Genomic DNA, 22,500 nt, shown 5'->3' on the forward strand with positions numbered 1-22,500 from the left:
GGGGGGTAGTATAAAGTAGGGGGTAGTAGAACAGAGGTGGGGTGTTGTTGGGAGGAAGAGAGGAGAGGTTTGGGAGATATGGGGGGTAGTATAAAGTAGGGTGTAGTAGAACAGAGGTGGGGGTGTTGTTGGGAGGAAGAGAGGAGAGGTTTGGGAGATATGGGGGTTAGTATAAACTAGGGGGTAGTAGAACAGAGGTGGGGTGTTGTTGGGAGGAAGAGAGGAGAGGTTTGGGAGATATGGGGGGGTAGTACAAACTAGGGGGTAGTAGAACAGAGGTGGGGGTGTTGTTAGGAGGAAGAGAGGAGAGGTTTGGGAGATATGGGGGGGTAGTATAAAGTAGGGGGTAGTAGAACAGAGGTGGGGTGTTGTTGGGAGGAAGAGAGGAGGAAGAGAGGAGGAAGAGAGGAGAGGTTTGGGAGATATGGGGGGGTAGTATAAACTAGGGTGTAGTAGAACAGAGGTGGGGGTGTTGTTGGGAGGAAGAGAGGAGAGGTTTGGGAGATATGGGGGGGTAGTATAAAGTAGGGGGTAGTAGAACAGAGGTGGGGGTGTTGTTGGGAGGAAGAGAGGAGAGGTTTGGGAGATATGGGGGGTAGTATAAACTAGGGTGTAGTAGAACAGAGGTGGGGGTGTTGTTGGGAGGAAGAGAGGAGAGGTTTGGGAGATATGGGGGGGTAGTATAAAGTAGGGGGTAGTAGAACAGAGGTGGGGTGTTGTTAGGAGGAAGAGAGGAGAGGTTTGGGAGATATGGGGGGGTAGTACAAACTAGGGGGTAGTAGAACAGAGGTGGGGGTGTTGTTGGGAGGAAGAGAGGAGAGGTTTGGGAGATATGGGGGGGTAGTATAAAGTAGGGGGTAGTAGAACAGAGGTGGGGTGTTGTTAGGAGGAAGAGAGGAGGAAGAGAGGAGAGGTTTGGGAGATATGGGGGGTAGTATAAACTAGGGTGTAGTAGAACAGAGGTGGGGGTGTTGTTAGGAGGAAGAGAGGAGAGGTTTGGGAGATATGGGGGGGTAGTATAAACTAGGGTGTAGTAGAACAGAGGTGGGGGTGTTGTTGGGAGGAAGAGAGGAGAGGTTTGGGAGATATGGGGGGGTAGTATAAACTAGGGTGTAGTAGAACAGAGGTGGGGGTGTTGTTGGGAGGAAGAGAGGAGAGGTTTGGGAGATATGGGGGGGTAGTATAAAGTAGGGGGTAGTAGAACAGAGGTGGGGTGTTGTTGGGAGGAAGAGAGGAGAGGTTTGGGAGATATGGGGGGGTAGTATAAACTAGGGTGTAGTAGAACAGAGGTGGGGGTGTTGTTGGGAGGAAGAGAGGAGAGGTTTGGGAGATATGGGGGGGTAGTATAAACTAGGGTGTAGTAGAACAGAGGTGGGGTGTTGTTGGGAGGAAGAGAGGAGAGGTTTGGGAGATATGGGGGGGTAGTACAAACTAGGGTGTAGTAGAACAGAGGTGGGGTGTTGTTGGGAGGAAGAGAGGAGAGGTTTGGGAGATATGGGGGGTAGTATAAACTAGGGGGTAGTAGAACAGAGGTGGGGGTGTTGTTGGGAGGAAGAGAGGAGAGGTTTGGGAGATATGGGGGGGTAGTACAAACTAGGGGGTAGTAGAACAGAGGTGGGGTGTTGTTGGGAGGAAGAGAGGAGAGGTTTGGGAGATATGGGGGGTAGTATAAAGTAGGGGGTAGTAGAACAGAGGTGGGGGTGTTGTTGGGAGGAAGAGAGGAGAGGTTTGGGTGGAGAGCAACACCAACACACTGTTATCACTACAGACACATGACTGACAGGAAGAGGCAAACACAGAAGAGTGTGTGGAAATGTTATGTGGTGGATATAAAGATGGATATCATGAGTGAGGAGCTGATGGATGGATGGATGGATGGATGATTGATGGATGGATGATGGATGGATGATGGATGGATGGATGGATGATGGATGGATGATTGGTGGATGATGGATGGATGGATGATTGGTGGATGATTGGTGGATGATGGATGGATGGATGGATGATGGATGATTGGTGGATGATGGACGGATGGATGATTGGTGGATGATGGATGGATGATTGGTGGATGATGGATGATTGGTGGATGATGGATGGATGATTGGTGGATGATGGATGATGGATGATTGGTGGATGATGGGTGGAGCGATAATTGGATGACAGACAGAGACATTGAGGCAGAGACACTGATGGCTTGCAGACCACATGTGTCAGTGTGGCTCCTAAGATAAAGGAGTTGGGGGGCGTCCGGCTAGTGTAGCTAGTGTAGCTAGTGTAGCGAGTGTAGCTAGTGTAGCGAGTGTAGCGAGTGTAGCTAGTGTAGCTAGTGTAGCTAGTGTGTCTAGTGTAGCTAGTGTAGCTAGTGTAGCTAGTGTAGCTAGTGTGTCTAGTGTAGCTAGTGTAGCGAATGTAGCGAGTGTAGCTAGTGTAGCTAGTGTGTCTAGTGTAGCTAGTGTAGCGAGTGTAGCGAGTGTAGCTAGTGTAGCTAGTGTGTCTAGTGTAGCTAGTGTAGCTAGTGTAGCTAGTGTGTCTAGTGTAGCTAGTGTAGCTAGTGTAGCGGGTGTAGCTAGTGTAGCTAGTGTAGCTGGTGTAGCTAGTGTAGCTAGTGTAGCTAGTGTGTCTAGTGTAGCTAGTGTAGCTAGTGTGTCTAGTGTAGCTAGTGTAGCTAGTGTAGCTGGTGTAGCTAGTGTAGCTAGTGTAGCTAGTGTGTCTAGTGTAGCGAGTGTAGCGAGTGTAGCTAGTGTAGCTAGTGTAGCTAGTGTAGCGAGTGTGTCTAGTGTAGCTAATGTAGCGAGTGTAGCTAGTGTAGCGAGTGTAGCTAGTGTAGCTAGTGTAGCTAGTGTAGCTGCCACCACGGGGATCGCCAGTTCGAATCTCTGTTTTACCTTCGGGAGTCAGGGCTGACAGTGACTCACTGCAGCACCGACCGGCCACGCTGACACACTAACAGCAGCACGATGTGACGGTTAGCACATGTCACTGAGTGTGTGTGTGTGTGTGTGTGTGTGTGTGTGTGTCTGTGTGTGTGTGTGTCTGTGTGTGTGTGTGATCTATTTTTTACAGGCCATGCACTTCCAAGTTGTGTTTGCTGTGGCTCGGATGATCGGCTGGTACGACCCCCAGGTGACCCGGGTGGAGCACGCAGGGTTTGGAGTGGTGTTGGGCGAGGACAAGTGGGTTCAACAACACACACACACACACACACACACACACACACACACACACACACACACACACACACACACACACACACCACATGTGGCACCACAGTAGAACCGTCCAGCCACACAGCACGCTGCTCTGAAGTACATTTGTTAGAACTTTTAAAGAGCTGTTAGATGTTAGAGACCTGCTGATGTGGTTTAATTAAAGACCTGCTCATGTGGTTTAATTAAAGACCTGCTCATGTGGTCTAATTAAAGACCTGCTCACGTGGTTTAATTAAAGACCTGCTGATGTGGTTTTGCTGCTTCTGTACACCTTTAACAAATCATCTCCACATCACTTCCTTTATTCTGCAGCCGGGTGTTTCAGTTTCAGTCTGTTAGCTTTAGACAAAGTGTGTCTGAGGTGTGTTGGTGAGCCTATCACACTTGTATTGAGGTCACGTGTTTCTAGAGACTGGTGACCCCGGTGGGACTCGGGCCCCCGAACCTTGTGGTGTCAGGTGCAGTTTCAGATGAAGCCTATGGAAAGAGGAAAATGAGTTTCAGCTGCAGCATAAAGCTTTTGAGCTAAAGCCCAAATGTTTAAGCTCCACAGGAAAATAAATCTTAGCAAAAGAATCTTGCTCAAACCATCAATCCATTAATCAGTTAGTCAACTGACAAAAGATCAGTCAGTTCTAACTCTGGTGATCTGTTGATCAGGTCTGTCATTTATCAAGTCCAAAAAGAAAACGCAGGTAACAGCTTCAGTCATTTTCAGAAAGACCGGGTCACTTTCATGTCAGTGATGAACCATCTGAATACTGTGATGAAGTCTGGACAGACCCAACAGCTGCTCCTCAGACCAGGTTCAGACTCAACAGCTGCTCCTCAAACCAGGTTCAGACCCAACAGCTGCTCCTCAGACCAGGTTCAGACCCAACAGCTGCTCCTCAGACCAGGTTCAGACCCAACAGCTGCTCCTCAAACCAAGTTCAGACCCAACAGCTGCTCCTCAGACCAGGTTCAGACCCAACAGCTGCTCCTCAAACCAGGTTCAGACCCAACAGCTGCTCCTCAGACCAGGATCAGACCCAAAAGCTGCTCCTCAAACCAGGTTCAGACCCAACAGCTGCTCCTCAAACCAGGTTCAGACCCAACAGCTGCTCCTCAAACCAAGTTCAGACCCAACAGCTGCTCCTCAAACCAAGTTCAGACCCAACAGCTGCTCCTAAAACCAAGTTCAGACCCAACAGCTGCTCCTCAAACCAAGTTCAGACCCAACAGCTGCTCCTCAGGCCAGGTTCAGACCCAACAGCTGCCCCTCAAACCAGGTTCAGACCCAACAGCTGCTCCTCAAACCAGGTTTAGACCCAACAGCTGCTCCTCAAACCAAGTTCAGACCCAACAGCTGCTCCTCAGACCAGGTTCAGACCCAACAACTGCTCCTCAGACCAGGTTCAGACTCAACAGCTGCTCCTCAAACCAGGTTCAGACCCAACAGCTGCTCCTCAGACCAGGTTCAGACCCAACAGCTGCTCCTCAAACACCTTCCAAGGTCTAGCCCGCTTAACCTAGCTCCACTCCAAACACTGCTACAACTGACTTTTGATTGAGTCTATGTTGGCCATTGTTTGGCGCCATCATCATTATCCTTCATCATCATCATCATCATCATCATTATCCTTCATCATCATCATTATCCTTCATCATCATGGGCACAACCACCAGTTGCCTCGCTGCAGAGGCCTCAGGCGTCTGCGGCGTTAAAACAGTCTGGTTTGGCTTGGATGGTGTTTTAGTTTGTTATAAATGATATAGTATTATTTTATAAATACTGTATAATTTATTTTATGCTATATAATTTTTACATGATATATATTATATAATATAGATATATATTTTATATAATTTGTTTATATTATATAATTTGTATATAATATATAATATAAATCTATTTTTTATACTATATCATTTATAAATTATCCTCTCATAAAAAATCAGGTTAATTACTTTGGATTAAAAAAATGAATAAAATCAAAAAGAAAAGAAAAATTATTTGTGAAATTTACACAACTTTTAGCAAATTTAAACAACTTTTAGCATAACTTGATTAATTCCCAGTATGCTCAATAATGCGGGTAAGAAATCACAGAAACACAACGTTTATGAACAAAAACGTGTCCAGGTGAACTGAGTCAACGTTCGGTGAGTATTTCCCAGCAACTTGAATCAGTTTCACCTCACCGGCCTCCTGGTGCTCTTCTTTTTCCCCCCACTTTGGACTTGCAGGAAGAAGTTTAAGACTCGGTCCGGTGACACGGTGAGGCTGATGGATCTGCTGGAGGAAGGCCTGAAGAGGTCCATGGACAAGCTGAAGGAGAAGGAGCGAGACAAGGTAGATGAAGGCTTTCTAATGGATGGATGGATGGATGGATGGATGTATTGGATGGATGGATGTGTTGGATGATATCAGAAGTGTTTCTCCTTATTTCAGACCAGCCATGTACGCTGTGCATCCTCTTTGGCTTAGAAACCCGTGTCTGTGTATTATACCAACATGGCCGTATGCAGACGACCAGCAGGTTTCTCATAAGAAACACATGACACCCGTCGTCTGCACCAGACACACCTGCACACTTCTCCTCCTGTCTGAAGAAACATCATCGTAGGCTTAAAGAATATGTAATTCATGCTATTGTAGCCTAGTGTATGATGATTGGTATGGCTGCACTAGTGCTGGGGCGATACAGAAGATGTCATGATAATGAGAGTGAATATGCAGTATCTGCTTACATGTGCAACACTCCCATGTTTCCGCTGAGTCCAGCTGAGGTTCATCACACAGAACTGTGTGGTGATGGCGAGTGTGATATCAAACCGGAACTGGTGTTCAAGTTTTACTCCCTCAAATATTTCACTCCTCGTTTTTGTGAGAAACTTTTGGTCATACATTCTCATGACGGCAAAACATTGTACGTATATCACAATATGTCAGTAGTGCAATACACTGAGAGATGGAGAACGGTGATATGTAATTACTGCCCAGCGCCGAGTTGTAGATGGTACCAGTATTATTCTGATGGTATGATGGTCAGTACGGGCTCATCAGTGTCCGGCCGGAACAAGAAGCCTTGGATCTGTTGCTCTCTTGGTGTGAAATACAGGTAAAGACAAAGCCCTAAGGGCTTCTGGGTGGCATGGTGGTCTATTCTGTTGCTTATCAACACAGGGATCGTTGGTTCGAATCCCTGTGTTACCTCCGGCTTGGTCGGGCGTCCCTACAGACACTATTGGCCATGTCTGCGGGTGGGAAGCCGGACGTGGGTATGTGTCCTGGTCACTGCACTAGCGCCTCCTCTGATCGGTCAGGGCGCCTGTTTGGGGGTAGGGGGAACTGAGGGGAATAGCGTGGTCCTCCCACACGCTACGTCCCCCTGGTGCAACTCCTCACTGTCAGGTGAAAAGAAGCGGCTGGAGACTCCACATGTATCGGAGGAGATGTTGTAGTCTGCAGCCCCCCCCCCCCCCAGATCAGCAGAGGGGGTGGAGCAGTGACCGTGATGGCTCAGTAGAGTGGGGTAATTGGCTGAAACCCCCCCCCCCCCAAAAAAAAATCAAGCCTGGTTATCGTTGTCAGAGCTATAGATGTCCATGGCTCTTTGTGTCCCGATGTTTAGAGCCACGGACATCTCTAGCTCTGACAACGACTCCTAGAGGATAAATGCTGAGTCTCATCACCAGCCAGTCAGACTAGCTTGGTCTAGTCAGAAAGGCAGGAACTGAGGAAGCCTCTTGGATGAGAGGCAAAACGTCTTCACAGATATATACCAAGTCCAGTTGCACTTGATTCACCTCCTTTGGAGAACCATGACCTGGATGAAGGAGAACATTCACAGACATAAAGCCTGGTTGATTGACACAGAAGGTCGCCATTTCAGCACTGCCAGACCGTCCAATCCCGAAGGTCATCTTCCAACGCCGACGGCACTTTTACTGATGTTTTATGATCTGAGAGCAGTGTATAGTCTTTACACACACACACACACACACACACACACACTCTTACTCCATTATTTCTCTCTTGCCTTTTCTTTCCCTCCGCTGTTCTGTCCTTCACTGCCTTTGCTTTTTTCACAGCTTAATTTTGTTCTTTTCCTTTCCCCTCATCTCGCTCTGTCTCTCTCTCTCTGCTGCTGAGGTGTCCCTGAGCAAGGCAGAGTCTCTCTGCTTGGAGGTTTACGTTAATCTGTTCTCTACAGGCATCAGTAAAGTTGATCACAAACATCGTCACAAAATAACATACTCCATCATCCCTTCTTCTATAATTCACTCATTCATTCACCCGTTCATCCGTTCCATCCGGCGTGTGCTTCTGTCCGGACCACGAGACTTCCCAGTCGAGTCTCTCCCTACCACGTGGAGGGTTCCTCCTCGTTGGAAAGCAGTCTTGGCAGCTGTGTACATCCACATAATCCCGTAATTGGCAGAGATATCAGAAGTTGCACATGCTGCATGATATTCCAGAGAGAAAGTCAACAGCGGGCGGCTGGATAATTGCAAAACTCCACAGTGTTTAATCACTTCAAACAAACGCAGAGTACAATTTAACCCAGCTGAGTCCACAACGTCCCCAAATAAATAGGTCTAAAAAGCCTTAAATGTGATATTCTACACCCAGCGGCCTCAGAAGTCCCTCGGTACCGTTGCCGAGCTTTCAAGTCTTGATTTCGACTCTGGAGCTTTTACATTTTCTTGGCCTACGCTTCATTTCTAGTGAGAAATCAGGCCAAACATGTCCTACCGGTCTTCATCATGTTCTTCATCATGTCCTCTTTTTATCACATTTCCTGACTTCATCCCATGTTCCTTGTCATGTTCTACCTTACTGTTATCATGTTCTGTTTTCATAACATCTACCTCTCTTCATGTTCTACCTAAGTGGGTTTCAAACTGTGGGTCCAGACCTACTAGTGGGTCACATCAGGGAGCTAGGTGGGTCATGGGATGTTCACAACAAACATTTTGTTTTGACGCAGTTACGAAAAATTAAACCTGCAACAACCTTCCCGTAGAGGGCGCTCTTTATGAAATAAAGTGGTTAGTGTCTTGTGTCGCGCTGGCCATCATAGCTCACGTTGTCTCCATACTGCACTGATGAACAGAGTAGAGGATTCTTCATCATCTCATGTTTGACAGGTGTAGGGGATTCTTCATTATCTCATGTTTGACAGGTGTAGAGGATTCTTCATCGTCTCATGTTTGACAGGTGTAGAGGATTCTTCATCATGTCATGTTTGACAGGTGCAGGGGATTCTTCATCATTCATGGTTGACAGGTGTAGAGGATTCTTCATCATTCATGGTTGACAGGTGTAGGGGATTCTTCATCATCTCATGTTTGACAGGTGTAGGGGATTCTTCATCATCTCATGTTTGACAGGTGTAGGGGATTCTTCATCTCATGTTTGACAGGTGTAGGGGATTCTTCATTATCTCATGGTTGACAGGTGTAGAGGATTCTTCATCATCTCATGGTTGACAGGTGTAGAGGATTCTTCATCATCTCATGGTTGACAGGTGTAGAGGATTCTTCATCATCTCATGGTTGACAGGTGTAGAGGATTCTTCATCATCTCATGGTTGACAGGTGTAGAGGATTCTCCAAAGGAATTGAATCGAGTGCGATTGGACTTGGTATATATCCGTAAAGAAGTTTCGCCTCTCACCCAAGAGGCTTCATAAGTTCGTGCCTTTCTGACTAGACCAAGCTAGTCTGACTGGCTGGTGATGAGACTCAGAATTTATCCTCTTTGGAGTCGTTATCAGAGCTATTGATGACCATGGCTCTTTGTGTTCCGATGTTTAGCAACGCCCGTCGTTATCCGAGGTATTGATATGCGTGGCTCTTTTGTGTTCTGATGTTAAGCAGCGATGGTCATTGGAGGTGTTAGTTTCGACTTCGTTAGTGCGCCATTCAGTGGTCATGAGTGGTTGGAGCCATTAGTGAGCGACTGTTGTTCTTGGAGGCTAGGCTTCTTGAATCTCCTGGGTAGAGATGAAAGGACGGCATTGTAAGTGGGAGATAGGTGGTGTCGCAGACCTCCTCCTCTGTTGAGGGATGGTTTTTCCGTTTCCCATAAATGGCTTCCTTCACCCCTCTTTCAAACCATCTATCTTCTCTGTCCAAAATGTGTACGTTGCTGTCCTGGAAGGAGTGTGTCTTCTCCTTTAGGTGTAGATAGACTGCTGAGTCTTGTCCTGAGGAGTGTGGCCTTCTGTGTTGGGTCATCGATTTGTGTAGTGGTTGTTTGGTTTCTCCTATGTATAGGTCAGTGCAGTCCTCGTTGCATTGTACAGCATACACCAGGTTGCTTTTCCGGGTGTGTGGTACACGGTCTTTGGGATGAACCAGTCTTTGTCGGAGTGTGTTGCTGGGTTTGAAGTATACCGGGATGCGGTGTTTGTTAAAAATTCTCCTGAGTTTCTCAGAGACCATCATCTCATGGTTGACGGGTGTAGATGATTCTTCATTATTTCATGTTTGACAGGTGTAGAGGATTCTTCATCATCTCATGGTTGACAGGTGAAGAGGATTCTTCATCTCATGTTTGACAAGTGTAGAGGATTCGTCATCTCATGATTGACAGGTGTAGAGGATTCTTCATCATCTCATGGTTGACAGGTGTAGAGGATTCTTCATCATCTCATGGTTGACAGGTGTAGAGGATTCTTCATCATCTCATGGTTGACAGGTGTAGAGGATTCTTCATCATCTCATGGTTGACAGGTGTAGAGGATTCTTCATCATCTCATGATTGACAGGTGTAGAGGATTCTTCATCATCTCATGATTGACAGGTGTAGAGGATTCTTCATCATCTCATGGTTGATAGGTGGTGAGAATTCAATGTTAATTTTATTGCATAAATCATTTGGTGGGTCCCGGGCTAAAACTTATCTTGATAAGCGGGTCACAGCATTTAAAAGTCTGGGAACCCCGGGCGTCCGGGTGGCGTGGTGGTCTATTCTGTTGCCCACCAATGCGGGGATCCCGGTTCGAATCCCCGTGTTACCTCCACATCCCTACAGACACAATTGGCCATGTCTGCAGGTGGGAAAGCGGATGTGGGTATGTGTCCTGGTCGCTGCACTAGCGCCTCCTCTGGGGGAATAGCGTGATCCTCTCACGCGCTACGTCCCCCTGGTGAAACTCCTCACTGTCAGGTCAAAAGAATTGGCTGTTGACTCCACATGTATCGCAGGAGACGTGGTAGTCTGCAGCACTCCCCGGATCAGCAGAGGAGGCGGAGCAGCGACCGGGGGCGGCTCGGAAGAGTGGGGTGATTGGCCGCATACAATTGGGGAGAAAAGGGGTGAAAAAAAATCTAAAGAAAAAAGTCTGGAACCCCTGTTTTACCTGTCTTCATCATGTTGTACCTGTCTTCATCATGTTCTTCATCATGTTGTACCTGTCTTCATCATGTTCTTCATCATGTTGTACCGGTCTTGGTCACGCTCAGGGTAATACCCCCTCAGGCTGAGACTCCTGCGGGTGTATTTGGGTTGAATCAGAAGGAAAAACCTTTTCTTTGTCTCAGCAGCAGAGAAATAGCATTAACTCATAACCCCTGAGCAAGGCACCACAAACACCTTGCTTATTTGACTTTTTTTTCTTCTTTTCTATGAAGGCGTCAAAGCAACTTAGCCTCGAGTGACCCAGTTTTTAGCTCTTGCGATCGATGAGCCGATCCTCGCCCGCGGGACGGGAGGGTTTGTTGCCTGGCAACGTGGGTTTACTGAAGGGTCTGTGCAGAAGCACCTTGGACTGTTGAGGCAAATAACGATGGATCGGTTGTAATGTTTATTCATCAAGATGATATTTGCAGAGTGTGTATGCTCTTTTGTCAGTCATCCCTTGTTTCATATTGACCCTGGTAAACACGCCGACACCCGGGAGCCACTTTCCTACGACTGCGGAGGAAGTCTTCCGCTGTCGGACTCAAATCTGCTCCTCTGGACCTCTGCTGGTCTCTCGCTGGTGTGGAGGTGAGGCGGAGGACTTTAGTCTGATGATGAAGAGCGCCTCCATACCAGTCCGTGTATGGACTCGCAGTCACGCAAATCACCCAGATGTCTGAGACATATGAGGAATTTGAACCAGCGACACTCTTTCTGAAAGTACCTGTCCGTTGCTTGACGTCCTGCCAAGTTGTGTTTAGCTTTGAGCCTGAAGATCCGGTTTCTGTCCCCACGCTGGCGGTCCAGAAGTCTTTTTAAATGTTCTGGGTTGTTTTCTGTCTGTGAGGAAAACTACAGTGAAAAGACGAGCAAGTTAACTGACCTGCTTCAGTACTATCCCGAGTGCTGTCTGTGGTAACGGGCTGTACTTTCCAGCAGATCCCAGATCAGTTCAGTGTGCTGAGGGAAGCTGAGCCAAAGCGGCCTCCCTGCAGGCCGTCACGGCTGGCGCACGACTCTCCGGCCTGGGCCGGCGCCCACCTCTGCCATCTGCTAGCCCGGCCTCATTAAGAGGAACCCGAGGTCTGGCGGCCGTGCGGCCCGCTCTGCTGCGCCTCCTTCTGTCGGCGTCAGTTTGTCTTCCCGCTCTGCTCCATTCCGTTCGGGCTTAGTGGGGCTTTATGTTTCTCTTTTCCAGTCAGAGCCCCGGCAATCCCGATATCTCCTCCGTAATCCTCCCCCTCCCTCCGCTCGGCTCTCCCCGGTCTAGAACACACTTCAGGTCCTGGTTCAGAGCGATGCCGTCATTTGAATAGGTCGATGAAATCCGCGACTGAGGTTCGTAAATTAGGTCCATTATTCTGACCCGTAAATCAAGTCATTATGTTTGATTGGCGGCACCATCAGGCTGAGTGCTGCCCGCACTTATGAAGAGCTGCCGAGTTTCTCCGCCCAGACGAGTCTGCAGGAGCACGGCTGATGTGTATGTGTGTGTGTGTGTCTGGTTTGTGTCACCAGGTTTTTCTTTTATCAAGATGTCTTCAGTTTCTTGTGCTGTTGCTGCCATCTCTAATATATATATATACATACACACACATATATATATATACATATATATACATACACACATATATATATATACATATATATACACACACACATATATATACATACACACACACACACACACATATATATATATGTATATATATATACACACATACATACATACATACATACACACACACACACACACATATATATATATACATACACTCACACACACATACATACATACATACATACATACATACACACACACACACACACACACACACACACACACACATACACACACACACATATAGACACACCCCGCAGTAGAACTGCTGAAGAAATTGTTGGGAAAACCTGTAATGACAAAGAAACTCTTAGCACGTCCTGGTAACCGTTGTCCCGTGGGGTGTCTGACGTGTTTGAGTGACAGGTGAAGGACACGCCATATCAGCAGACGCTATATCGTTAATATCTGCTGTGATGCAGGTTTTCTATCACTTTAATTCACTTTGCTGTGTACAGGCAGCGGTGCCTTGGCGCCGTGTTGATGGGCAGATAATTGTGGGGTTCTTGGAGACTCTCGTCTGCATTCAGCTCTTGTAGGTGCAGCAGACATGCGAGGGGTCGCTCAGGAGAACCGGACTCACGTTCAAGAATGAACAAGGGATTTGTGTGTTTGTATTTCATATGCATATCCATCCGTTCTACTGTGGAAGACCGATATGTGTATTACAGAATCATAGTTTAAAACTATAATCTGATGGCCGCCCAGGTAGCATGGCGGTCTATTTCGGTGCCTAGCAACACAGGGATCGCCGGTTCGAATCCCTGTGTTACCTCTGGCTTGGTCGGGCGTCCCTACAGACACAACTGGCCGTGTCTGCGGGTGGGAAGCCGGATGTGGGTATGTGTCCTGGTCGCTGCACTAGCGCCTCCTCTGGTCGGTCGGGGCACCTGTTCAGGGGGGGGGAACTGGGGGGAGTAGCGTGATCCTCCCATGTGCTACGTCCCCTTGGTGAAACTCCTGACTGTCAGGTGAAAAGAAGCGGCTGGTGACCCCACAGGTATGGGAGGAGACATGTGGTAGTCTGCAGCCCTCCCCGGACCAGCAGAGGGGGGAGAGTGGGGTAACTGGCCAGATACAATTGGGGAGAAAAAGGGGGGGGGGGCTATAATCTGATTTTTAGGATTTTTTGTTTTTAATGTAATGTGAAAACGTTAGCTGTAGGCTAATGAGAAAAAAGCATTAATGACCGGCTTTCTAGAAAGTGTATTTCCCTCCTTTGGGGAGGAGAAGCTAATGATCCTGGTTGACATCCAGCAATTATGCTAAGCTAGGCTAAACTCGCCATTAAATGTACCGTCAGACCGGACGCACGGACATAAAAAGATATCCCCGAATGTGTGACTGTCGTTAGCAGGAGGTAGTAAAAACCCCAGAAACCAGACCACCCCTTTAAAGCTGTTGTCCTGTTGTCTGCCCCCCTTCACGGCAGGTCCTGACCCCGGAGGAGCTGACCAAAGCCCAGAGGTCGGTGGCGTTCGGCTGTATTAAATACGCCGACCTCAGCCACAACCGCATCAATGACTACGTCTTCTCCTTTGACAAGATGCTGGACGACCGGGGAAACACGGCCGCCTACCTCCTCTACGCCTTCACCCGCATCAGGTAAAAGGCTTTGGGATGGCGTCCTTCGGGACAGTGTATGATGAGGAACTGGTTTGTGTCTCAACCAGCTATTAGACTGCTCCACGTAAGCCTGAAACTCTTCCACAAGGGTGAAGAACGAACACAACATTTTGATTTTTTTTTCCACCCTGGATATGAAGTGGGATTCGATATCAGGGTTACATAACCATGTGTAAACATTGCTGATGTGAGTCGATATTCTTCTTCTTCGCCATGCCTGTTTGCTCAAGTCAGTTTTATTTGTATCGACCATTATCGCAGCTTTGCCTCAGTGGGTTGGGTATTCCAGCAGCTCTCTAACTGCACATGCCTCCATAGTAAAGGTGTTTTATGCAGCTGCTTGCAACGGGGGCTCCTAGCTTAAACCAGTTGTGTTTTACATGGAGTAAAGAGGCCATTAACTTATAGTTAAATGAGGTACATTTAACAAGCGGTCAGGGTGAAGAACCAGTTTCTAAGGGGTGGAAGAAGCTTTGTAGAGGGTGCGTCACAGATACTCATTTACACTTAAACTGAGGAGATTGGTTTTGTCAGCCCCAGTTCTTCGGATGTACGAACCGCTGGCGTCACCTACTGGAAGAGGTGTGTCATGTTGAACCACTGGCTTCCCCTACAGGAAGAGGTGTGTCATGTTGAACCGCTGGCGTCACCTACAGGAAGAGGTGTGTCATGTTGAACCACTGGCTTCCCCTACAGGAAGAGGTGTGTCATGTTGAACCGCTGGCGTCACCTACAGGAAGAGGTGTGTCATGTTGAACCGCTGGCGCCACCTACAGGAAGAGGCGTGTCATGTTGAACCACTGGCGTCACCTACAGGAAGAGGTGTGTCATGTTGAACCACTGGCTCCCCCTACAGGAAGAGGTGTGTCATGTTGAACCACTGGCGTCACCTATAGGAAGAGGTGTGTCATGTTGAACCACTGGCGCCACCTACAGGAAGAGGTGTGTCATGTTGAACCACTGGCTTCCCCTACAGGAAGAGGTGTGTCATGTTGAACCGCTGGCGTCACCTACAGGAAGAGGTGTGTCATGTTGAACCACTGGCTTCCCCTACAGGAAGAGGTGTGTCATGTTGAACCGCTGGCGTCACCTACAGGAAGAGGTGTGTCATGTTGAACCGCTGGCGCCACCTACAGGAAGAGGCGTGTCATGTTGAACCGCTGGCTTCACCTACAGGAAGAGGTGTGTCATGTTGAACCACTGGCACCACCTACAGGAAGAGGTGTGTCACGTTGAACCACTGACGTCTCCTACAGGAAGAGGTGTGTCATGTTGAACCGCTGGCATCACCTACAGGAAGAGGTGTGTCATGTTGAACCACTGGCGCCACCTACAGGAAGAGGTGTGTCATGTTGAACCACTGGCTTCCCCTACAGGAAGAGGTGTGTCATGTTGAACCGCTGGCGTCACCTACAGGAAGAGGTGTGTCATGTTGAACCACTGGCTTCCCCTACAGGAAGAGGTGTGTCATGTTGAACCGCTGGCGCCACCTACAGGAAGAGGTGTGTCATGTTGAACCACTGGCACCACCTACAGGAAGAGGTGTGTCATGTTGAACCGCTGGCGCCACCTACAGGAAGAGGCGTGTCATGTTGAACCACTGGCACCACCTACAGGAAGAGGTGTGTCATGTTGAACCGCTGGCGCCACCTACAGGAAGAGGTGTGTCACGTTGAACCACTGACGTCTCCTACAGGAAGAGGTGTGTCATGTTGAACCGCTGGCGTCACCTACAGGAAGAGGTGTGTCATGTTGAACCGCTGGCGCCACCTACAGGAAGAGGTGTGTCATCTTGTGTGGCCATCACTCTTCTAGCAAAGTAGGAGTTAATGACCACCGGTACCGCCATCCTGCAAGTGGAAGGGGGCTCTACCGGGGTCCGCTTTACTTGTTCCTAATATTAGCTAGAAGCTAATTTTCAGAAGACATTAAGCCAATAAAGAAAAAGTGAGAGATGGTCCGGTCTGATATGATCTAGATAATCGGTATGTCACCTTTAAGTGGAGTCGAGATTGTTTTGTTTTCATCTTTTTTTCCCAGAGGACAATTTAATGGACACGCGTACACTTATTTCTGAAATATAATGAAAAAGACTACTTGGCTGTTGTACTGTAACTATCAGCTGCTTCGGACAGGAATTGTGAAATAAAGCTGCGGTCACAGTAACATTGCTTAGCCTCGTCTAAAGTACAACAATAAATAACGTCAGGCCGGGCCTGAAAACTGTCAGATTTAGGGAGCGGAGTTTGTGCCGTTCAGTATCATGAGTAGGCATGAAAATGAATATTGTAACATTCAATTACTCAAATTGGTAAAAAAAAAAACTATATATATATATATATATATATATTTCACATGTACGACAGACCCAAAATGATCCTTAAGGCTCTTTTAAGGCTGTTTGATCACGATAACTGGCTTATTGAAACAGCATTAGTACAGGAATTACGCCATCTGGAGAATTTTGAACAGTATTGGCAGCTGAACAGTAAAACTGAGATAACTGTGAACCGTTTCAACTGTACCTTTATACTCTGACCTTTGGCTTTTGACCCGCGGCAGGTCCATAGCCCGCCTGGCCAACATTGACGATGCCTCGCTGAGGAAGGCAGCGGCGACCACGGAAGTCCTCCTGGACCATGACAAGGAGTGGAAGCTTGGCAAATGCATCCTGCGCTTCCCGGAGATCTTGCAGAAGATCCTGGACGATCTGCTGCTCCACACGCTGTGCGACTATCTGTACGAGCTGGCGACCACCTTCACCGAGTTCTACGACAGCTGCTACTGCGTGGAGAAAGACCGTCAGACAGGTAGCAGCAGGGCTCTGTGCTCCTTTCAGTCGTCAAAATCAGACCAGTATTGGGGATAATGTGTCTATGATAACTTGACTAATGCTGAACAGTTTCTGTAAGACAGAATAAGAAATATAACATAAGCATCAGTGGCTAATAGACTAGCTTAACTAGCATTCAGCATACGTACACTTGTAAACAATATAACATACATACGTTGTGTATGTGGGATAAATACAACACTGTCTTCATGACCATTAACGAGGGACATGCAGCCATGCTCACCAAGTTCATAACATCACCTAACCCCCGTCTGCCTAACGAGGACCCTACTGGGCTGGCCAAAGGGCCTGACTGAAATACAACATATATATATATATATATATATATAGCCAAATATTCCAAACGAAAGGGGAATTTACAACACCGATACTTCAAGTTGTTTTGTGTCAGGAATACTTTTATTTCATCAATTGCAGTTATATGACCCTTGACCCAACTTCTTCTCTCACCTCACTGGGTTGATTGATAGTAAAAACCCAAAGTGGAGACATCCACAGGTGAGAGAAAACAAAACATCAGATTATCTGAAATCGCCCCATGGGGGTCAGGCAATTATGATGTGGGGTCCCCAAAAGAGAGAGAGTGTGTGTGTGTGTGTGTGTGTTATTGACCTGGTACATCCCCCCCCTCCAGCGTTAAGGTCTGGTGTACACCCCCTCCAGCGTTAAGGTCTGGTATACACCCCCTCCAGCGTTAAGGTCTGGTGTACACCCCCCTCCAGCGTTAAGGTCTGGTGTACACCCCCTCCAGCGTTAAGGTCTGGTGTACACCCCCTCCAGCGTTAAGGTCTGGTGTACACCCCCTCCAGCGTTAAGGTCTGGTGTACACCCCCGTCCAGCGTTAAGGTCTGGTGTACACCCCCGTCCAGCGTTAAGGTCTGGTGTACACCCCCGTCCAGCGTTAAGGTCTGGTGTACACCCCCTCCAGCGTTAAGGTCTGGTGTACACCCCCTCCAGCGTTAAGGTCTGGTGTACACCCCTCCTCCAGCATTAAGGTGTGCAGGTGGAGCCCTGCTGGTTATTCCAGGTCTGGGTTTGCTACAGAGGGCGATGGGACTTGTGTTGTTAAGCCAAGACACACCAAGTCTCTTCCTCTTTTACATCTCGTCGTAACTCTTTTCTCTTCATGAAAGCTTTTACAAATGCTTATTTTTATTCATACTGTTTTTATTTCTTCTGTAAAAGCACTTTGCAACATTGTTTTAGAAAAGTGCTATATAAATAAAAAATCATTATTTTACTCATGCTAATGCTTCGTTAGCACCGTGAGGCTAGCATGTTAGCTGTGAGTTTTGCTCTGTTGTCTCACGGAGGCGGACTTGCACCATGATGTATGTTGGTGTTGCAGTACCTGTTTTCCTTTTGAGGTATTAGACTTTGTCCCCCAACAGGTTTTACCGTAGGAATGGACGACATCATGTGTGTGATACTCTAGCCATACTTTAATTCATAAAACCAGTCAAACCAGTTCAAACCACTGAGCCCAACCTGATAACACTGAGCCACAAAACTCATTTTCTCCACGAAATGGACTTTGTGTTTTCGATAGTCGTCTTTTTCAACAGTTATGTCAAGCTAATACATTAAATGTAAGTATTAAATGTAAGTATGCAGTAGTTCATACAAATTCTCTGATTAAGGAAGTAATAACATCGTTTAAACTCTCCACCTGCAGTTTTTCCCCAGGTACATTCCCAGGTTATTGCTCCAGGTACATTCCCAGGTTATTGCTCCAGGTACATTCCCAGGTTATTGCTCCAGGTACATTCCCAGGTTATTGCTCCAGGTACATTCCCAGGTTATTGCTCCAGGTACATTCCCAGGTTATTGCTCCAGGTATAAGCTGGAAAGAGAAAGCGACGTGAAGCGAGTTCTGCTATCGACGATTAAAAAGTGTAACGGAGCAGAACTTGGTCCAAGTCACTGGCCAGAACTCTTTGTGGCCCAGCGACTAAACACTGTTCCTTTGTGTAAATTACAAATGAATCTGTGCGTCACTTTGCATGATGTGCTCGGCCCGTTAATGACCTGCAGGGAGGTAAACTGAAACCGGCTTCATTTCTATTGGACTTCCTGGCTGGCTGGGTGGCAGTTTGGTACGGCGGGGCTGATGTTGCATCAGGACACATGTTCAGGCCTTGATTTAATGGACACTTAATGGCTGCTGGGTCATTAGGTATGACCTTTGACCCCTGTGTGTGTGTGCATGCCTGGATGTTCAATGCATACTTAGGTCAGTATCACTCCATCTGTCTGTCTGTCTTTCTGTCTCTCTTTCCTTCTGCAGGTGAAGTGGTGAAGGTCAACATGTGGAGGATGCTCCTGTGTGAAGCCACGGCGGCCGTCATGGCTAAAGGCTTTGACATCCTGGGCATCAACCCCGTCCAGAGGATGTGATGTCACAGGACGTGATGTCACAATGCCCAGCACCTTTTCAACACAAATCACTAAAATCCAGAGCAGGAGCACCAGAAGACGTAGTAATAAATACGACTACCACCGAAAAGACTTTCACATCAGCATCGGTAAAATAAAAGTGAAGAAGACCAGCAGGACTTCAGAGCACGCGGGGTTGTATTTCACAGCAGTGTGTTGTGTGTCAGCTAAGACGTCTGTTAGCTGCCGTTGAAATAAACCATTTGATTTTGTGATTTAATCATTTTGAGAGGGGGTAATCAGGTTGTAATCAGGTTTCAGTGAAACTCTTCATCGCTGTAACAATGACAGAAATTATAGCCATGCCTCAGACCCACTGCTCACGTCTGTTTATTTCAGCCGCTGCACATGCAGATGAGTTGTGTACTTCCTGCCAAAACAAATCATGAAACTCTGTTTGCACATACAGCCTTACCACAAATGTCCCGGCATTTGTCCGTGTTGGGGAACACGAGTCGAGTCGGAGTCGATGTTCTAGAAAAGTTTCACGGGCAACTTGCCGACTCGAGACCTGGTTCCATTTCTTAACAGATGTAAAAACGCCTCGTAACATGTCCAGTTGTTCTAGAACGACGGGTTTGCACGGAGTCTACTACCACTACTACTACTACTACTACTAGTAGTACTACTATTACTACTACTTTCAGCTGCTCCCATTAGGGGGCGCCACAGTGGGTCATATGTTTCCATCTCTTCCTGTCCTCTGCATCTTTCTCTATCACACCAGCCACCTGCATGTCCTCCCTCACCACCTCCATAAACCTCCTCTTTGGCCTTCCTCTTCTCCTCTTCCCTGGCAGCTCCATATTCAGCATCCTTCTCCCAGTATACCCAGCATCTCTCCTCCACACATGTCCAAACCATCTCCATCTTGTCTCTCTTGCTTTGTCTCCAAACCGTCCAACCTGAGCTGTCCCTCTAATATACTCCTTCCTAATCCTGTCCTTCTTCATCACTCCCAATGAAAATCTTATCATCTTCATCTCTGTACCTCCACCTCCACCTCCTGTCTTTTCATCAGTGCCACTGTCTCCAAACCATACAACATAGCTGGTCTCACCACCATCTTGTAAACCTTCCCTTTAACTCTTGCTGGTACCCTTCTGTCACACATCACTCCTGACACTCTTCTCCACCCACTCCACCCTGCCTGCACTCTCTTCTTCACCTCTCTTCTGCACTCCCCGTTACTTTGGACAGTTGACCCCAAGTATTTAAACTCATATGTCTTCGTCACCTCCACTCCTTGCATCCTGACCATTCCACTGTCCTCTCTCTCATTCACGCATAGGTATCCCGACTTGCTCCTACTGACTTTCATTCCTCTTCTCTCCAGTGCATACCTCCACCTCTCCAGGCTCTCCTCCACCTGCACCCTACTCTCGCTAGAGATCACACCTCAAACATCATCGCCCACAGAGACTCCTGCCTGATCTCGTCCATCAACCTGTCCATCACCATTGCAAACAAGAAAGGGCTCAGAGCCGATCCTTGATGTAATCCCACCTCCACCTTGAACCCATCTGTCATTCCAACCACACACCTCACCACTGTCACACTGCCCTCATACATATCCTGCACCACTCCTACATACTTCTCTGCCACTCCCGACTTCCTCATACAATACCCCACCTCCTCTCTCGGCACCCTGTCACATGCTTTCTCTAAATCTACAAAGACACAATGTACCTCCTTCTGGCCTCCTCTATACTTCTCCATCAACATTCTCAAAGCAAACATCACATCTGTGGTGCTCTTTCATGGCATGAAACCATACTGCTGCTGCTGATCATCACCTCTCCTCTTAACCTAGCTTCTATTACTCTTTCCCAAATCTTCATGCTGTGGTTGATCAACTTCATACCTCTGTAGTTGCTACAGTTCTGCACATCACCCTTGTTCTTGAAAATCGGTACCAGTATGCTTCTTCTCCACTCCTCAGGCCTCCTCTCACTTTCCAAGATTGTGTTAAACAATCTAGTTAAAAACTCCACTGCCATCTCTCCTAAACACCTCCATGCCTCCACAGGTATGTCATCAGGACCAACTGCCTTTCCACTCTTCATCCTCTTCATAGCTGCCCTCACTTCCTCCTTGCTGATCCACTGCACTTCCTGATTCACTATCCTTACATCATCCAACCTTCTCTCTCTCTCATTTTCTTCATTCATCAGCTCCTCAAAGTACTCCTTCCTCCTTCTCAACACACTCTCCTCACTTGTCAGCACATTTCCATCTCTATCCTTCATCACCCTAACCTGCTGCACCTCCTTCCCAGCTCGGTCCCTCTGTCTAGCTAATTGGTACAAGTCCTTTTCTCCTTCCTTAGTGTCTAACCTCTCATACAACTCACCATACGCCCTTTCCTTTGTCACCTCTCTCTTCACTTTACGCCTCATCTCCTTGTACTCCTGTCTACTTTCTTCATCTCTCTGACTATCCCACTTCTTCTTTGCCAACCTCTTCCTCTGTATACTTTGCTGCGTAAAAAAAATAAAAAACTGGGACCTAGTGTCAGCCAGCAAATTTATCATGGAAAAAAAACAAACAAAAAAACCAGACGGGTCTTCAGCTCGGTCCTTGGCAGTAGGCCGCTGTCTTTTTGCACACATCTGCACTCTAGTGTTTGCGCCTCATGGACGCCCCCTTGTGTACACACGTCGAGGTGTAAAAGCTTCCATGCAACCGACGTTGCTCTTCCAGAAATTCTGATTAGTCTTTGTGTTGTGTTGTGTTGTGTTGTGTTGTGTGTGCAGTTGTGTGACTTTGTGCAGGTGTGCGACTGTGTGCAGGGACGGTAAAGTGTGAGAGCGGAAGACTCGTTTGATGAAGTTAATTAGACATCACAGCCCTGAAGGCTGCTAATTGCAGGCTCCCCTTTACCCACGCAAAAAGGAAAGTGCTTCACTGCAGATGGAAGGTCAGGAAATAAAACGTGTACGACTCTGTGGTGCCCTGAGCAGTATGGCTGCACCAGCACTCCCAGCCGAGGTCCAAAACCATGCCGGCCAGAACAGCCACTGACCCATACTCAAACCGGGACATAACCGTTAACTTCCTCTTGGTCCGTCACCACCTCCTGTCTCCACAGAGCTCCATCTTCTCCTCAAAAGGCCTCACGAGAATTTCACCAGATTGGCGCTGAACGCTACTTGTCTGGAGGGACCGTCGCGTCCCAGCGGGTGTTTGTTGAGGCGCCGACCACCCGGAAGCCCGCGTTGACCTCTGACCTTTACGCCTCCGAGGTCAACCCAAGTTCAATTCCAGCTACATCCTCTAAACGTCACCTGACAGCAGCCGGACGTGACCGCGAGGCACTCCTGCCGCAGCACGAGGAGTATAATTAGCATAAAGCAGC

At 47.7% G+C, this 22,500-nt stretch overlaps 1 protein-coding gene across 1 annotated transcript in view; it reads left to right on the forward strand.

Annotated features, from left to right (window-relative positions):
- The window catches only part of rars1 (arginyl-tRNA synthetase 1), a 59,596-nt gene extending 40,143 nt beyond the window's left edge, over positions 1-19,453 (forward strand). The window contains exons 11-15 of the mRNA XM_056284392.1: positions 3,064-3,173; positions 5,439-5,544; positions 13,659-13,831; positions 16,415-16,662; positions 18,994-19,453. Of these exons, the coding sequence (XP_056140367.1) occupies positions 3,064-3,173; positions 5,439-5,544; positions 13,659-13,831; positions 16,415-16,662; positions 18,994-19,103 (747 nt within the window). The 3' untranslated portion in view covers positions 19,104-19,453. The remainder of the gene's footprint in view (positions 1-3,063; positions 3,174-5,438; positions 5,545-13,658; positions 13,832-16,414; positions 16,663-18,993) is intronic.
- The last annotated feature ends 3,047 nt before the right edge of the window (positions 19,454-22,500 follow it).

This window comes from Lampris incognitus, chromosome 8 (assembly GCF_029633865.1).
Source record: "Lampris incognitus isolate fLamInc1 chromosome 8, fLamInc1.hap2, whole genome shotgun sequence".
NCBI classification, from domain to species: domain Eukaryota; kingdom Metazoa; phylum Chordata; class Actinopteri; order Lampriformes; family Lampridae; genus Lampris; species Lampris incognitus.